This window comes from Apteryx mantelli, chromosome 2, assembly GCF_036417845.1.
Source record: "Apteryx mantelli isolate bAptMan1 chromosome 2, bAptMan1.hap1, whole genome shotgun sequence".
In the NCBI taxonomy this organism is placed as follows: Eukaryota; Metazoa; Chordata; class Aves; order Apterygiformes; family Apterygidae; genus Apteryx; species Apteryx mantelli.
This window is the reverse complement of record NC_089979.1, coordinates 148,105,870-148,121,245: the sequence shown is the minus strand read 5'-3', so window position 1 is coordinate 148,121,245 and position 15,376 is coordinate 148,105,870. Positions and strand designations below refer to the sequence as shown.

Below are 15,376 nucleotides of genomic sequence, written 5' to 3'. Positions count from 1 at the left end.
ACTGTATGCCTGATACTAACAGAAGAAAGTTAAAGGTAATTTAGCATCCCAAAGGCAGGGTTTTTATTGCTAGCTCCATAAAAATGGCTTTTTCTCTGATGATGACCTCAAATGTAAAATAATTGCCAATTTCAGAGTCTAAAAATATTGAGTCCAACACTTACAAAACCATTCTCCATCTATTGTTTTAAGCACTGATTAAATTTGCATCTTTACTCTTCAGCAGGAATAGGCTGCATGGTCATGAGATGACAGATTGATCAAAAATGAAGAGTTTCATATTTAAAAATGACTTTGAGATTTACAGTATTTCAAAAGCAGAGGTAACTGAGTCTTCTCTGGTTGTCAAAGTCTATGTCCACAAGTCTCAGCAGTTTGGGGTCTACTAGAAGGTTACCAGAAGTAGTTGCTTGTGTAGTATTAACTGCACTGCATACAATAAAACCAGAATATAATTATTTATTTGTGTTTTTAAAAAAATTGTTTATATTGCAATATATTTAGTGTGATAATGGCTGTACACAAGCAACAGTACAGCTGAGTGCAAAATTCACACACATACATAATACAATTCCTATTTATTTCGAACCAAAGATAGTTGGCAAATTAGTTTGCAATTAAAACTGAGCAAGTCTAAGGTGCTCATAACTACAATATTTCAGCTCTACAAGATATATCTTTGAGCAAAATGATAGGAACATAATATGAACTCTGAGTTAAAATAAATGTTTTTTTTTTTATCTAATTCATTCTAAGTAACAGGATCTATTTTTGCTTTTTATCTTTGAATAGATTACCAAAGAAAAATCATTTTCAAAAACCAACTATTTTTCCTACTTGCCTGCTTCATGGATTTGAGCTTTTTGGGGAAAAACAGTTATATAAATTTACCTCATGATCCACACAGCTACTTGATGATTGGTCTGCTGTCATTTATAGGTATTTGGATTAATTCATGAAATCTAATGACTGCCAAAGGGCTCCTTGTTTTTATATTTCAGATGGACTTAATCTAGGTTGTGTTTTTAGATGTTGAAGACCACTGAAGTGTTCCAGGCATTTGAGTCATTCTTTTAATTCACAGATTATTTGAGAAATAATTTTAGCAATTTCTTTTCAAGGACAAAGTGTAATTTAAAACTGAAAGCTAGGCAGTCAACACGTGCACTGGAAATAAAACAGAAAAATGTAATGAAGTTTGCCAAAATAATTTCTATCTTGGGATTTTATTAGAGATACTGAAGAAAGAGGAGGTAACAGACACATAGCAAATAAATTGCACCCTCGATTTCTACTTGAATAACCAGTACTCTTTGAACACACAAACTTAATTACAAATACACAAACTCTCTCTTGCAAAGGCTTCTACTACATGTAGAAGTGGTAGATTTGGTCATTATATTGAAGCACCATTACAATGCCCTATGGTGATTTAGAACACACAGAGAGGTGAAATATTTGCTTTTGCTGTATTGGTTACTAATTTAAACCTTTTATTTGAAATCATACTATGGCTTAAAACTTGCTTTTAGATTGCATTACTTTTTTTTTAGCAAACAACAAAGGGCCACTTTTCAAGGATGGTATTAGTTTTCTATTGTAACCAAGTAACCTTAGCTTTTGCTTTTGTCATGATTTATGTGCTACGTCATCCCACGTTTAGTGAAGAAAATGCCATTCCTAAAGATAACTGATTATATATTGTGTACCTGTCTACGTAAGAAGACTAATAATTTAACACAGACAGGTTTTTGAAAATTTTTCCAGTTTGTGCTGGTTGCTAAATGTTTTTTGGTGTATGTCATCCTATCAGAACCATAGGGTTACACACTGATAGATATGAATAAGGATGACAGCAATAAGGCAGAAAACAGATCTGGCATAGAAAGGATCAAAAAAATTACTATAAGTGAAAAGGCAAAGTGACTTTAGGAGCCTCTGAAGTTAGATATAAAGAGATCGTCTGCATAACGCCATCTTTAGCTCTTTTGGAGTATGCGGCAATTTTTGTTTCTTTGGCACTTAAAGTAGTGGAAAGAGGTTTTAAAAGGTTTTCTGTAACTTTTCAGAAGAATTTTTGTGGGGAGACAAGGGGTCTTGTAAAAGCTTTTTTGAAAGACTAGAATAAAAAATGACACTTTACAAAATGGCACTGAACTAAGAGGTGCCTGGCAGACACGAGCAGTGGGATGTCTTTAAGTCTACAAGCAGTTCTAACATCAGAGGGCTGAAGCTCTCCGCTGGAGCACATACACTCTGACAGGTATCAGCTATTCAAAAGAAAAAAATCTTTTGATTACCTTAATGAGAACTTGAATACATCCTGTGGCTTTTGATGACATGAAGTACCAGAAGCTCATCACACAAGTCCTGCTTGACTCCCTCCACCTGGAACTCTTCACATGGGCTTTTTCATTTTCTAGGCCTATCGGAGTAGCCTCAAGATACAGGAATTGTCCTGAAATTAAGTTATGAAATTGTGAAAATTGTTTGGACTTCCAGATTAGATTCCATGACCAAAACTCAGCAAAACAAATGCAAAAAGATATAATGCTTCCCATATACCTCGTATACTAGCTGAATCTCTGCTTAGGGTAAAAGTCACCAGATCACTTTCCTTGTATGCTTGTTACATCAGGAATAAGCTGAGAACAGCTTAAGAATCGGATGGGCCTATGTAGAGGAGAGACGGTGAATGTCCACGTTTTCCAGATACTCTGATCATATCTCCTTGTCCAACAGCATTAGCTACTTTTTTGACAGTACCTCATATAATGGCCACACTGTGACAAATCTCAGGATGAAGTTTTCTGAAAGATTGCCTTCAACATAGCAAGTCACACTGTACAGAAACTTGTGAAACAGGCATAATACCTTCATACACTTATAAATCATTAGGTACCCCTAACGATTCAAATTATTTTAGTTCATCTGTACTCCTTAGAGTATTAATACTAACTTTCACTCAAATTATTTAGTCAGAAAAAGTTGCAAAAATAAATAAAAATAGGTAATATTTTCAGAAACTGATACGCTTCAAGAGTTTTGCATTTCTATTTCAATCAGAAAGTATAATAAATATTGCAAGTTTTCAGATTCCCTTTTTTGTCCCTTTTATAAACAATGAATGTGTAGTTCATGTAAATATAACCATACTATAAAATAGTATAAAATCAAATTATAACTGCAGATCTATTGAATATTTATATGAATTAGAGATAAAAGCTTATCGGAGTAAAATTGGTTCATTCTAAATTTTACACTTCTCTGGCTCAACTACAACTACAGAGTCTGCCGTAATATTATTGGATGGGAAAATTGCTTCCTCCCTGAGGTCAAGCATATATTTAACATGTGTTGTGACAGCCTCATGATAAATATTTTATTTTTTAATATGCTTAGATAATGAAAATGAAAACTTATTTTTCCCACATTGGCTATGTTCTGTGTTAAAAATGCCACGTACATGAACTTGTATGAGATACCAAAAGCATGCCTTATCATGGCACACTAGAAAAATGTGGGTAGGCTAGGATGAATACTGAATATGTTGATGTTACATCAACGCATATCTAGCATGAGGAAAACAACTTCTTCCGTTTGAAACAAAACCACTTCCACAGTTGTTTTGGGAAGGAAACCTGAGTGTGATTGGGGGGTGAGACAGGGGGGTGACACACGGACACAGGATGTGGTACACTCCAAAAGGCCTCTTGATCTGGGCCCAGCACTGTGGGACACTTGCCCTGTGGACTGTCCACAGCCAGTCAAGCTTGGTTAGGAGATAATGAGATAAGTCACTTAATTCTGGCCAGAGTACTGTAATTCTGGTCATAAGCAAATTTTAGACATTTTAATATCGAAAACAGACATGCTAATAGTGGAGTCAAAATTAAGTAACTGCTGGATTCAAGCTCAAGAGTTGTGGTTTTAGAAATAGTGGCTAAACTCCTCTTTGCTTCACTTTGCATGAGGATGGGAAGGTTATTGAATACTGGAGTTTCTACAACAGATGACAAAATTGATAATTGGGGTAAAAAGTGAGCTGAATTTTGTTTTGATTCTCTCATTATGAACACAATTATTAAGCGTTATCAATATCAACAGTACAGACAGATTCTACCTTCACCATTAAGCATTTGACCACATTAAAGTTGTGAAAGGTGAAAGTAATTCGGAATATATTTATTTGAGAGCATGATTTCAGTCTATAGCACAGTTCCTGAGTGAAAAATAAAGAGAGTTTGGCCTGTTTTATCACTCATGACAACAAATGCATGAACTTGCAGATCACAGGGTAAATTTCCAGGCCTAGCAATTAAAATAATAATCATTTTATTCATATGTGGAGCTGATTCAACATACATACCATGGAGATACAATAAACTAAGAAATTTGTGTTGTAACAGAACTGGATGTTTTAACAGCCAAATGAAAGACAGGGACACATCTTGGAGGGGGGTGGGAGGTAGAAGAGTTTTCCTTTCATCCTGCATCTTGCTTTGAGAACAATAAAATGTAGCCAGGTTAGATTGTCTCTAAATTTGAAAACATGAAAATACAATCTTTGATTATTTGTACCTGTTTCACCCTCATTTGTCTCTTGCCAAGCTTTCACTAGCCTCCGAGTTTCTATGTATATCTATGTATCTTCAAGTAAACTTTGGTTTTATTGGGCTTTGTCCTTCCACAGCTCATGTAAGCATTTAACGAATACTAAAGACAAGCCCCACACCTTTGTGCAACTCTGTTGTGGAGTATTTCAACTTAAAGTCTGTTCAGAGCTCAGCTTTGGTAACATCTTTGGCTGGGCTATGGGAACTTCAAAGGCAGAGGATGAAGGCATGGAAGCCTGCGGGAAGGACAAGAACAGATAGCTGGGTGATTTGGCCAGGGCCAAGCCGGAGCGGGAGCTGTACTGTCACTAAGGAAGAAGATTTATTTATTTAAAACTATCTAAAATTGAACTATGAACAGATGCTATGGTTGACTATAAAGTTTTGGATCAGTTTCTTAACTCTTAAATATATTTTTTTTCCATTTCTCATTAGGACACACTTTAGGTATGATTTAGCAGCTTAAAGAAGGATTTTTCTAAGGTAAAAAGGCACTTATTCATCCTCTTTAACTGATTTTCAGGGAGAGATCAAAATATCTTATTACCCTTCAGAAAAAAACTTTATTATATTTTAGATAACTCTGTTCCTACTCAAAATTAATAAAAACACACAAAATACTGTGTGCCAATATAGATTTTTTTTTCTTATGTTCAGACTGTTGCAGCATGTTCTGACATGAGCTGGGGCTTCCTGGAAACGAGATAAGACTCTGGTGGAGCGGAACCTAGTGGATCTCAGAGCTTAGCTCTCTCATCCCTGCAGTCTGCTGCCAGATTAAATGCCTCTCTCCTGACAAGTAACAAATTATCTTGCTTGACACATACAGCACTACTTAAAGAAGAAACAACTGAGAATCAATTTTTCCTAACCTAAAGTTATTTTAGAACACTAATTAATATTTTGATACTGAGTTACACATTTAATTTATTAAAAATGACACCCTAATTAGATGTGTAGACCCCTCCTGTTGCCTCCCAAGGGAAGTATGAGAAGCTCCATAACATAATTATATCTTGCATGTAACTGACAACATACCAGTTCTATTTCCAAGTGTGTGATCCCTGGGAGGTCTCAGACTTTGAGGAGAGCCAGCCCCCAGCACCCAGTCGAAATTGTCTGCCAGGGAATTTTGCCAGCCACATCTGCCTTTCTCAAAGGTGCAGGAAGTTCCACATTCACTCTCATCTGTATTATCCCCACAGTTGTCTACAAAATCGCAGCTTTGTTCTGGTCTGTAACACTTGCCATTCTGACATTCCCAATAGCCATGTGAGCAGGGGCCTGAAAAGAGAAGAATAGGGGTATCCTGGTGAATCACACTGCCAGGCATTCCAGCAAGGTTACTGGAAGGTTACATCTGAGACAGTTTGATATTTAGAAGGAGAGGGTGGTCCAGAGCAGTTTTATTAAAAGCCTTTGGTCCCCCTGAAGTGCCAATCCATTATCAGTTTATTTCTTTTGTATTTTGTCAAGAGATTGCCTAAATAAATGACTGTTTTCCTTGTAAAGCCTTTGAGGGCAAGTTCCAGCCAGGCATTCCTTCACTAACAAAGCTTTCTAGTCTGACTTAATTGCTGACATTCTCCTTTCATGTGGTGTAGGATTAAACCATTTCATTTCAGCTGCAAAGTTGAGCTTAGTTTAGCAGCCCCAATTTGGAAGAAAAAGCTTCTATTTTATCTACAGAGGTTTGCCTTTTAACGGATTTTTTTGCAAATGAGATCAGTGGGGTGATGCTGTCCTTTTTGTGTAGTATTCCTGGCGTTATTGAGGGATAATTCTGCTATTGTGCAGCCTAAACATTGTAGGACACATTTCACAGGATCTATTTCCAAGCTTCACGTTTTCATTTCAGATCACTTTCTGCAGTGCTCTGGGTATAAAGCAACCCCTTCAGTACACCCTCTAATCAGGAAGGGAGAAAAACAAGAACTTCTGAGACAAATACCCTCCCCCTCCCCATTTCCCCATTTTCCATTCTACTCTGCCAGAAATAAATGCACACACATTAATTTTATCTAGAAATAGGACTATCACAATTTTAGCTTATCAGACATAAAATTATCATATGCACATGTATATGTTGTATAAGTACTGGCAGGATTTGAGTTAATTAGTAGTAAAAAGCACATGGGGATAAAAATGTTGGTTTTCCAATAGAGCTATCCTAATTAATAAGAGAACCTGACACAGATAAATGAGGCTGGTTTTCTTTAAGGGCACAGAACAACAGGTTTATTAAAAAATAAAATAAGAGATGTTGCACTCAGTTGGAGTGTTGGCAACCTCCTGGAACTCTGTATATGCTAGATTGTAAATTACAAATGGCCCAAACTAAGTGAAAGATTATTGTCACACCCCTTTGCTGTAGACTTTGGATGAAGTAAAAAACAAGCCTTGAATCACTAGATCTTAGGAAAAGAAAACAAGGATTAGTCCTTTAATTCTCTCTTTTTTTTAAATCTTCCTAATACAGAGTCATTTTCCCCCAAAACATGAAGTATTAGAAAGCGATAGAAATATCAAGCATCTTTTTTTTCCTGACCTCTTTAGTAACACGAAAGCATGTATCATGTTCGCTCTGGAAGACTGTATATGATTTGGCTTTGAACAATTACTTAGAGAGAGGAGTAAAATTCCTTAACAGAGAGGAGTCAGCCAGAATAAAACTCTGAAAATGACTTAGAAGAGTGTAGAGCCTCAAGCAACAGTCTCCACAGCTGGATACAAAATGGGTAGGCTCTGACTAGAAGAAGGGAAACTATATGAAGTTCACAGTTACAAGTGTACGAAAACAGTGTGATTTTCCAAAGAAAATCTGAAAATGGTCTTGGCCAAAAGAATGGATTAATCATGCAGATATACCAGTCAGTGTCTAATTATTGCAACCTTAAAAACAATTGGAGCCTGTCAGAAAATACTCCTCTCTATCAATCTTAGTACTAAACGCAAATTACATAGAAAGGCTATTACTGAAGATATCTGACAATCATCTCTATTCAGTTGTTATTCTACTGGCAAGCAGGCCCTACGTATATCACAAACATTTTGAGAGAACCACTCTTCAGAATTTCAATCATATGTGTTGTTCCCCAGAGGAAGATAGATATTTGTTATAAAATCTCTGCCTAATATAGGTGGCATCTATTTTTAGAAGCTAGTTATAATAATCCTTGCATTCCTTTTATATGTGATTGTCCTAAGAATTTAAACATAAATTTTATTTTCTTAGCAAGCTAGGAATTTAAACTCTAGGATGCAGCCTGTGCTTGGATATACTTTTCATGCTGTTTATCATGATCAATAATTCCAATAATCTCTCTACAGCATTTTAAAGTCCCTTAGTAGCTTTGCTTCCAATTTCGGGTTGAAAAACATGGAGCTGAAAAGTGGAACTCTTTGTTATCTGAGGAAAAAGAAAAATCCATCTTGAATCCTGGCATGAATGAATCTTTTCAAGCATGTGTAATGAATGACATTACACTGTCTAACTGAGTTGGTCAACGTGACTTGCTTCTGGATGTATTTTCATAGTATGCTTTCTGTTTACATGCCATACTTCTAAGGCTTTATAACTCATCTGTAAAAAAACTATAAGTCTTTTGAGCTCTCTTACTTTCCTCCCTTTTTCTCAGTCCTAACAATGCAAACATGGATGCTTTGCGATAGCACTGTATAATACAAAACAAACCTTGTGAGCATTGTAGGGATATTTAATTGAGAGGAATGTCTGCTCAGCAAGGTTGAGTAACTTTCCTCCAAGCTGTGTTTCTTAAATTATTAGCAGGTAAAAATTTTGCCCTGTGTGGTAACTGCATCAACACCCTAGGGTGTAAAGGACCCAAAGGAGCTATTAGTGTCTTTCAGATCAATAATCTCTGAATTGCAGAGGATTTACACAATAGTGGAAAACAGCTACACCAGTCAATTATTTTAAATACCCTGAACAAAATCAACAGAGGGAACATTTATATTTTTAAATATGTAGTTAGGACAAGGATTAATCACCCTTATTTTAAAGATGCTTCTCTTAAACATATTGCTTTGAAAAATTAGCACCTACAAACGTTAAGAGAGAGAACAATCTTACCAGCAGAATTAGAGCATGGTTTATCTTCTGCATTGATGATATTTAAAACATTTTAAATAGTAATAAAGATAACATGGAATACAGGTTGCAGCATTGAGGCAGAACAGTAATAAATTAGAGAAAAGATGTTCACATTAAGAAATAGCATCTGTGTGTGTTATCCATGTCTAACTATGTGTAAATGCCTAACTTTGGCAAGAATGGTTGTGTTCTCAAATAAGTAATTCCAGAGGAGAATTTTCCAGGGGTTAAAAATGATTCTTTAATCTTTAGAACCACAGGCTGTATCTCAACAGGATTTTTCTGGGAGTTGGCTAATTTTTAGATCACTCTATGTCATAGTACTAACTTCTTTGCTCATTTAGCTCCTTTCTGAGCAGTGTTCTGCATTGTCCTCTGGACGCAGGACACCCTTTTTGAGCTAGTCCATAAAAAACATTTCACTGCATACAAAACCTTCTTAAAGATATATAATTGTTAAAGGGACTAGCTGGAAAATTCATATAGACCCTTAGAAATAGTCTATTTTGTTCATTAAAATCATCTTTGCACTCCCCTCATATTTTATTACTGCTGCCACCCGCCAGATCTATTGGCAGGATGCCCTTGCCAAATAAGAACAGTTCACAGGCCAAAACGCAGCCAAAAGATTAGCTGTGTCTTTCCTCTCTGTAAACTAGCAGCAAGAAGAAGCAGCAAAATAAATTCTCCACTGGAGTGTTTGCCTCCCAGGCAAAGTAAATTATCACTAGAACTACATTTCATTGGCAGCAGAGTTCAAAGTACTCACAAAATACTAGAAAATCTAGTCCAATTCTATGTACCCATAGAATACATTCTGGCACATTCACATTGTGACTTAAGCTCAGGATCTATCTTCGCTTTAAGTTTAGATTTGTCAGCTGTAACCTCAAGCCCACATGAAGAGATCTTCAAAGTCTGGGATTCAAACCTTCTGGATTGGAGACTCCAAGAACATCTTTCATCACACTTGTACAGCCAGCCAACAAATACCCAGAGCTCAGGTTTTCCTAAGTGCAGTACCCATATTTGGGACATGGAGTACAGTCAGCAGTGTGAAAGTTATTTATCTCACGTTACCGACTTATCACAGATAGCCATCAGCACTACCAATGATCATTTATACAGCATTTCTGCAATTTTCTTCCCATTTGTCTTTTACATTGTGAGTTTCTTAAACTTCTTGTATGTCTAGAAACAGCTTGTATATCATACAAATTAGTTATTCATAAAAATAGACTAGTTAGACATCAGTAATCTACTTCACTTCTTTCCTACACTTTTTCTTCTAATAAACATTTTCATTTTAACAATTTCCAAGACTGTAGTTAATATACACTCAACAGACATAAAGCAGATGACAAGTTGTTCATAGCAAAAGTCTTACTTCCGCAGCAACAGTCACCATAATCATGTCCAAGAAGTCCCTGAGAAACTAGCATTAGTAAAGGCTTGTAAAGTTTTGCTCATAAGAGGCTAACAGAGCACATCAATAGTTTCCCTTTGGGGTGTATTTCCAAAGGTAAGTGGGGCAGGGAGAGTTGAGCAAAAAAAGCCATAGATAGCCAAGCTGTCCCAATTAATCAATGCATATAGAGATTTATTGTCTAGGAATTCTTCTCAGAAATCCATTTATTGTCTTTCTATTCACTATCAGTGGGTTGAAACGAAAGATGATTACTGATCAGAGTACACACCATTTAGCCAGATAGAGGAAAGCCATTAAAAAAACTGTTTTTGTTAGCCAGACTTTCCATTCTTTGCAACAAACCAAACGTAAACATCATAGAAACCTCAAAAAAATATATTTTGATGTATTTCAAAGATAAAGTATCACTTTTAAATGTTTATTTGGGGAAGAACTCATCACATGGCAACTGTGCAACCAGCTGTACATAGATAACATGGAAATATAAGCATTAGATGATTTAAAGAAATCATATAATGAACTAATAAAAATCCACAGAGGTGAGGGACAGCTGACAGTGCTTAGCATGCTGCTGAATAGAATCCAAAATAAATCAACTTCATTGATGAATTGCAAGCTGGTGTATAAGCATTTTTGTTCTCATCTCTATTTATTCTTCTCATCTCCGTTAGAATATCGGCATATTTGTGAAGGTCTTGATTTTTTCCACCATTTCTTACAAGGTCATAAGATCTTTAGATGTTCTTCCTACCTCCCTGTTCAAAAAAACTTCATATGCAAAGCTACTGTTTTTCTATCAGCCAAATTCTTTGCAAGTTATTTGTTTCCTCTACAAAATTTAGTTCGTCTTTTATCTCCCTCATCCTTTCCTTTAAACAGGCAATAGCTATTCTTATTTTCATTGAAAATATAATTTTTTTTTTATAATTAAAATCCATTACAAGTTTTCACAAAGATGCATGATCAGGCATTTAAATTTCTCATTGAAAAAAATATAAAATATCTGAGTATGCAATAAATTCATTTTCACTCAGTATTGATGGAAATAAACTATGTCATATCTGCTTGGAATGGTCATGAAGGATTTGTAAAGGAATTTTCTGATTACACTTACAACAAGTGACCAAATGGACCTCAGTCAATGCAGTTTATCACAGACAAGCTTAAGAAATGTCCAGTAATTACCTGTAAGAAGGAAAAAAATCTGATAGCAGAAAGCTGTAATCTAGTAGACAAAATGGTACAAGATTCAGGGTTGGAAAAGTGAAGTTAGTGAAGTTCAAACTAGAATAAAATGATAGAGTAATTAACTATTGAATAGCTAATGTGATAAATTCTCCATCAGTCAGGGCCATTAAATCAAGACTGAACCTTTTCTGAAGACGCACTCTAGTTCAACTAGAAATTATTGGGTCAGTCGAGGAAATACTAGATGAAAATCTCATCAGTATTACACAAGAGGTTAAATTAGATATTAATAGTGATTCTTTTTAGCTTCAAAAATCAAAGTGAAGCTGCATATACTGATTTGCTTATATAATTATGAGAATTTGTAATAGATTAACTAAATACCTATATCTACAAAATGGAACTGAAAAACTACCATTTTCACATGAGATTCCAATTTTCTTAGTGCTGGTCCTCTAAATAATTTTGCTTACTGGAGAAAAAATTTAGTAGTACAGTAACTGAACTGCTAAAGATTAAAAAAGATCAGAATGCCTAGAAAATTGCAAAAATATTATTCTATATGGGATTATGTTAATCATGATTCTAGTCTTAAGCATTTAATGCTTGATTCCTTCATAATATAAATTTGTTTCTTTTCCAGTTCTTACTGTATTTCATCATTGCCTTAAAATGATCAGCAATATAAATCATGATTTAGAACAACAGAAAATAGAATAGTGGATGAGAATATTCCAAACATTTTTAAACTTGTGCTTCCTAAACACGGTATTAGCTATGTTTTCCAAACTAAAAGCTAATTCAAATGTATGGGATAATTTACAATTCTTAGAAATATCAGAGTAACATATCAGTAGGCTTGAAAAGCCAGATCCACTTCAAAATATTTCCAAAAGATTTTATATGGATTCACATGGCTAAAGGTATACCACTTCCTAAAATGAAAGCTAGAGTTCTTGTAGATCCATAATCTACTATGGAGGCCAGAGTAATTAATCAGCAAGCTAAGAGTTTGACATCCCAGGGATAGGGACTCTCTAGATGATCCAAATCTCTGATTTTTTCCCTGCAACAATTACTCCATTATCATTCTTGCTCTAAGTTGACATTACTGTATGACTGAATTGCACGTGTCCTTTAAAAGAAAATTAGTTAACAAGAACATCTTTCCTCAAATATCTCACCGATATAACCCAAGGACACAGAGTAAAGTGCTTTCATTACAATGGATGATGCATAGCAGTAACGACATGTCAGCACAGGGATGTGAAAAATGCACCTCGTTTCAAAAGCAAAGCTTTGGAAATTACAAGAACTCTTAAAGACTTTCAGAAGTTGTAGTGCTTGAAATAAACAAGATTGTTAAAAATTACTACACATTATCAGCTTTTTCTTTGTAAATAGTCTGCTTTTGCTATGACTGAGTGCAAATTGTTGAGTTTTTGGCTTTGCAAGTCTCTCAAATATTTTGATATATTGATTTGCATTCTGATCAACGCAACCCAAAGTTTAAAAAACAGCAACAGTTTGAGTGTGTTTGAAAAAGGGTCTTTGAGAAGAAACTGTAAACCTTCTAAGTTCCTCCTGTGAGAAAGGGCTGATGAAGGCTCCTCCAACAACCAAAACTTCCTCAACTGATTTACCTTGTCCTCTTTCACATGTAGACAGGACAGGATTCCTTTCCAATAATCACATCCATTAATATTCATCCTCAGAACCATTAGAGTCAAACACATAAAAAGCAAGGTAGCCTGTCACTGTTCCCCATTATCACCTCCATCCAAGAAAGAGCACTGAAGTATCTTCAGTCTTTGCTTTCTTTCTCTTTGCTGGCACTTCTTATTTCTTATTAGAAAAGGATGTTTATTTATCAGTCACTCAATATGCTTTAAGACATTTCCATTCTGTGACATTTAGTGTGCCCTACCATTGTGCTTTGCTGCATCTAGGGTGGACAGAAATTCTCCAGGATAAGAGAAACTGAAGACAAGACGGGCACACAGTGCCCGTTCATACTGCATGGATTGCATGTAGTATAGGCAGTACAAGGGAACTGTAGAAGCAATATTATAAAGAATAAAAGCATCTGTTTCAAGCGCTTCAGTGTATGTGAAAGTGCATTCACTTGAGAAATTTTAAAAAAGCAGTTTTTGACTAGAGACAGTCTTGCTAGATCATTTTATCTCCATTATTACAGCATTGGTATATTAATACAGTCAGTGGTATAAAGAGTGCATACTTTATGACACCGCTCGAGTATTCTACACTGACTTCATCTATAAAACATACTAGTAGGTCAGCTTAAAGGGGGATTTTCAGGAATCTCTTCAGATGGGAATTCCTTATGATGAATATATTACTAACGCACTAAACAAAATATCAGACATTTTTCTTCAGAAGAGACACAGGTCTGGATACACTGACAGATATTCTTTCTATTGCAATAGTGTTAAGACTCTTCTGCTCCTTGCCAGAAATTCATGAAGAGTCCAAGGTTCTCCAAAAACCAAAACAAGATATAGGACATGCAATAATGGTAATTCCTGTGTTAACCAGATGGTTCAGGTCTCCAAACTAAAGACATGGACAGACTGGGAAGTCTGCTCCAGCTGGGCATATGGGTAGTGGGAACAGAGCTATATCAATTCTTGTATAAAATCTTCCCTTTCCAAAGCCATGTTGAAATTTAGAACTTACCTTCTTGATGGCAGACAAAGAAGCACCAAGAAAAAGAGGAGGCTACCCTAGTTTTTAAGGAAAGCTTTTCTAGAAATAAGAGTACTCATCCTGTGCATCTTACTATGTTGAGATTGATAGGTACTAACTAACCTGAAAAGCTTAACTCACTCACCTGAGTTTCCTCTTAGTAAATAAAGTAAAATTAAATAAAAATTTAGCTTGCCTTGTTCCAGCCTAAATAAACTAAACGTAAATATTCACTGCCTGAGCTCCTAACGAGGATACAAACAGAAAAAATACTATTTAGATATGAAAACAACAATCTTAAAAGGTTCCAAATGTTTAAAAATCTTTTTTCATTTGTGACCTTTAAGACATATGCTTAAACTCTATAAATATTTTGGTTTTGTATATACATTTTTAGGTCAAAAGTTTAACCTCAGTCCCGCAAGTCCAGCTCTCTCCACCACAGAAGGCAGTCCTACAAACCCTATGCCAAGGCATGTGAAGATATCTTGGTGTAGGAGCTCTGGAAGCAAGCTAGTGAAGCTACCTTCTGAAGATCTCCAGGCTTAACTCTAAGTGGTAGTATGTCCCTTAGAAGCACAGCTCAACAGCTCACCTAAACTACATTGTATTACTGTACACTGGACGTGAAACCTTGCTTGATCAGCTAAATGTTAGCACTTGGCTCAAAGCCAGGATTGATGCATAGCTGATGCCACCACTACCTGAAGGCATGAAAAAAGACATAGCTTAAGTAGTAAAAATACAAAATGGCCACTGACTGTATTAAATGCCTGCAAGACCTCAGAAATATCTTCCAGGAATTGCCATTTTCTTTGACAAGTTAGATCCTATAAGGCAATCCAAGAATGGATTTAAATTAACATAAGATTGCCCACTGTTCAAAGGGGAAAATAAAAAATGATGTATATGTATTATCTGTTGGGGATAACTACTAATTCTGAATGTCAACCTATTCACTTTAAATCAGCATGTAATGTTCAATGATACAAATATGTAGATTAGAAAGGAAACGGCTCTGGAATATTTTCAGTCATGTTAAGATAGGATGCAAGGGTGAAAGAATTGCTATAAATACCATTCAGGGAGAATTTCTATAAAAAATACCAGTATTTAAACACAGCTTTATTTAAATTCTTCAGCAATACTTGACTAAGAATCAGGTGTAGGAAAAACTGAAGTCCAAAACCGATCAAAGTAAATCTCATGACCTCTATGAACCTTTCATCTCTCATTGCTCAGAAGGAATAAATTTCAGGATTACTGCATTCACCATATAATATTACAGAACTTTTTATCTGTCTTAGACAGAATGCTATAGTG

The 15,376-nt window shown here is 35.5% G+C and overlaps 1 protein-coding gene across 1 annotated transcript in view; it reads right to left on the bottom strand.

Moving 5' to 3' along the window:
* Positions 1-15,376, bottom strand: part of MALRD1 (MAM and LDL receptor class A domain containing 1) — a 303,969-nt gene that overhangs the window by 139,000 nt on the left and 149,593 nt on the right. The window contains exons 27-28 of the mRNA XM_013949322.2: positions 5,655-5,900; positions 2,301-2,458 (exon numbers count right to left, since the gene is read on the bottom strand). Coding sequence (XP_013804776.1) covers positions 2,301-2,458; positions 5,655-5,900 — 404 coding nt within the window. The remainder of the gene's footprint in view (positions 1-2,300; positions 2,459-5,654; positions 5,901-15,376) is intronic.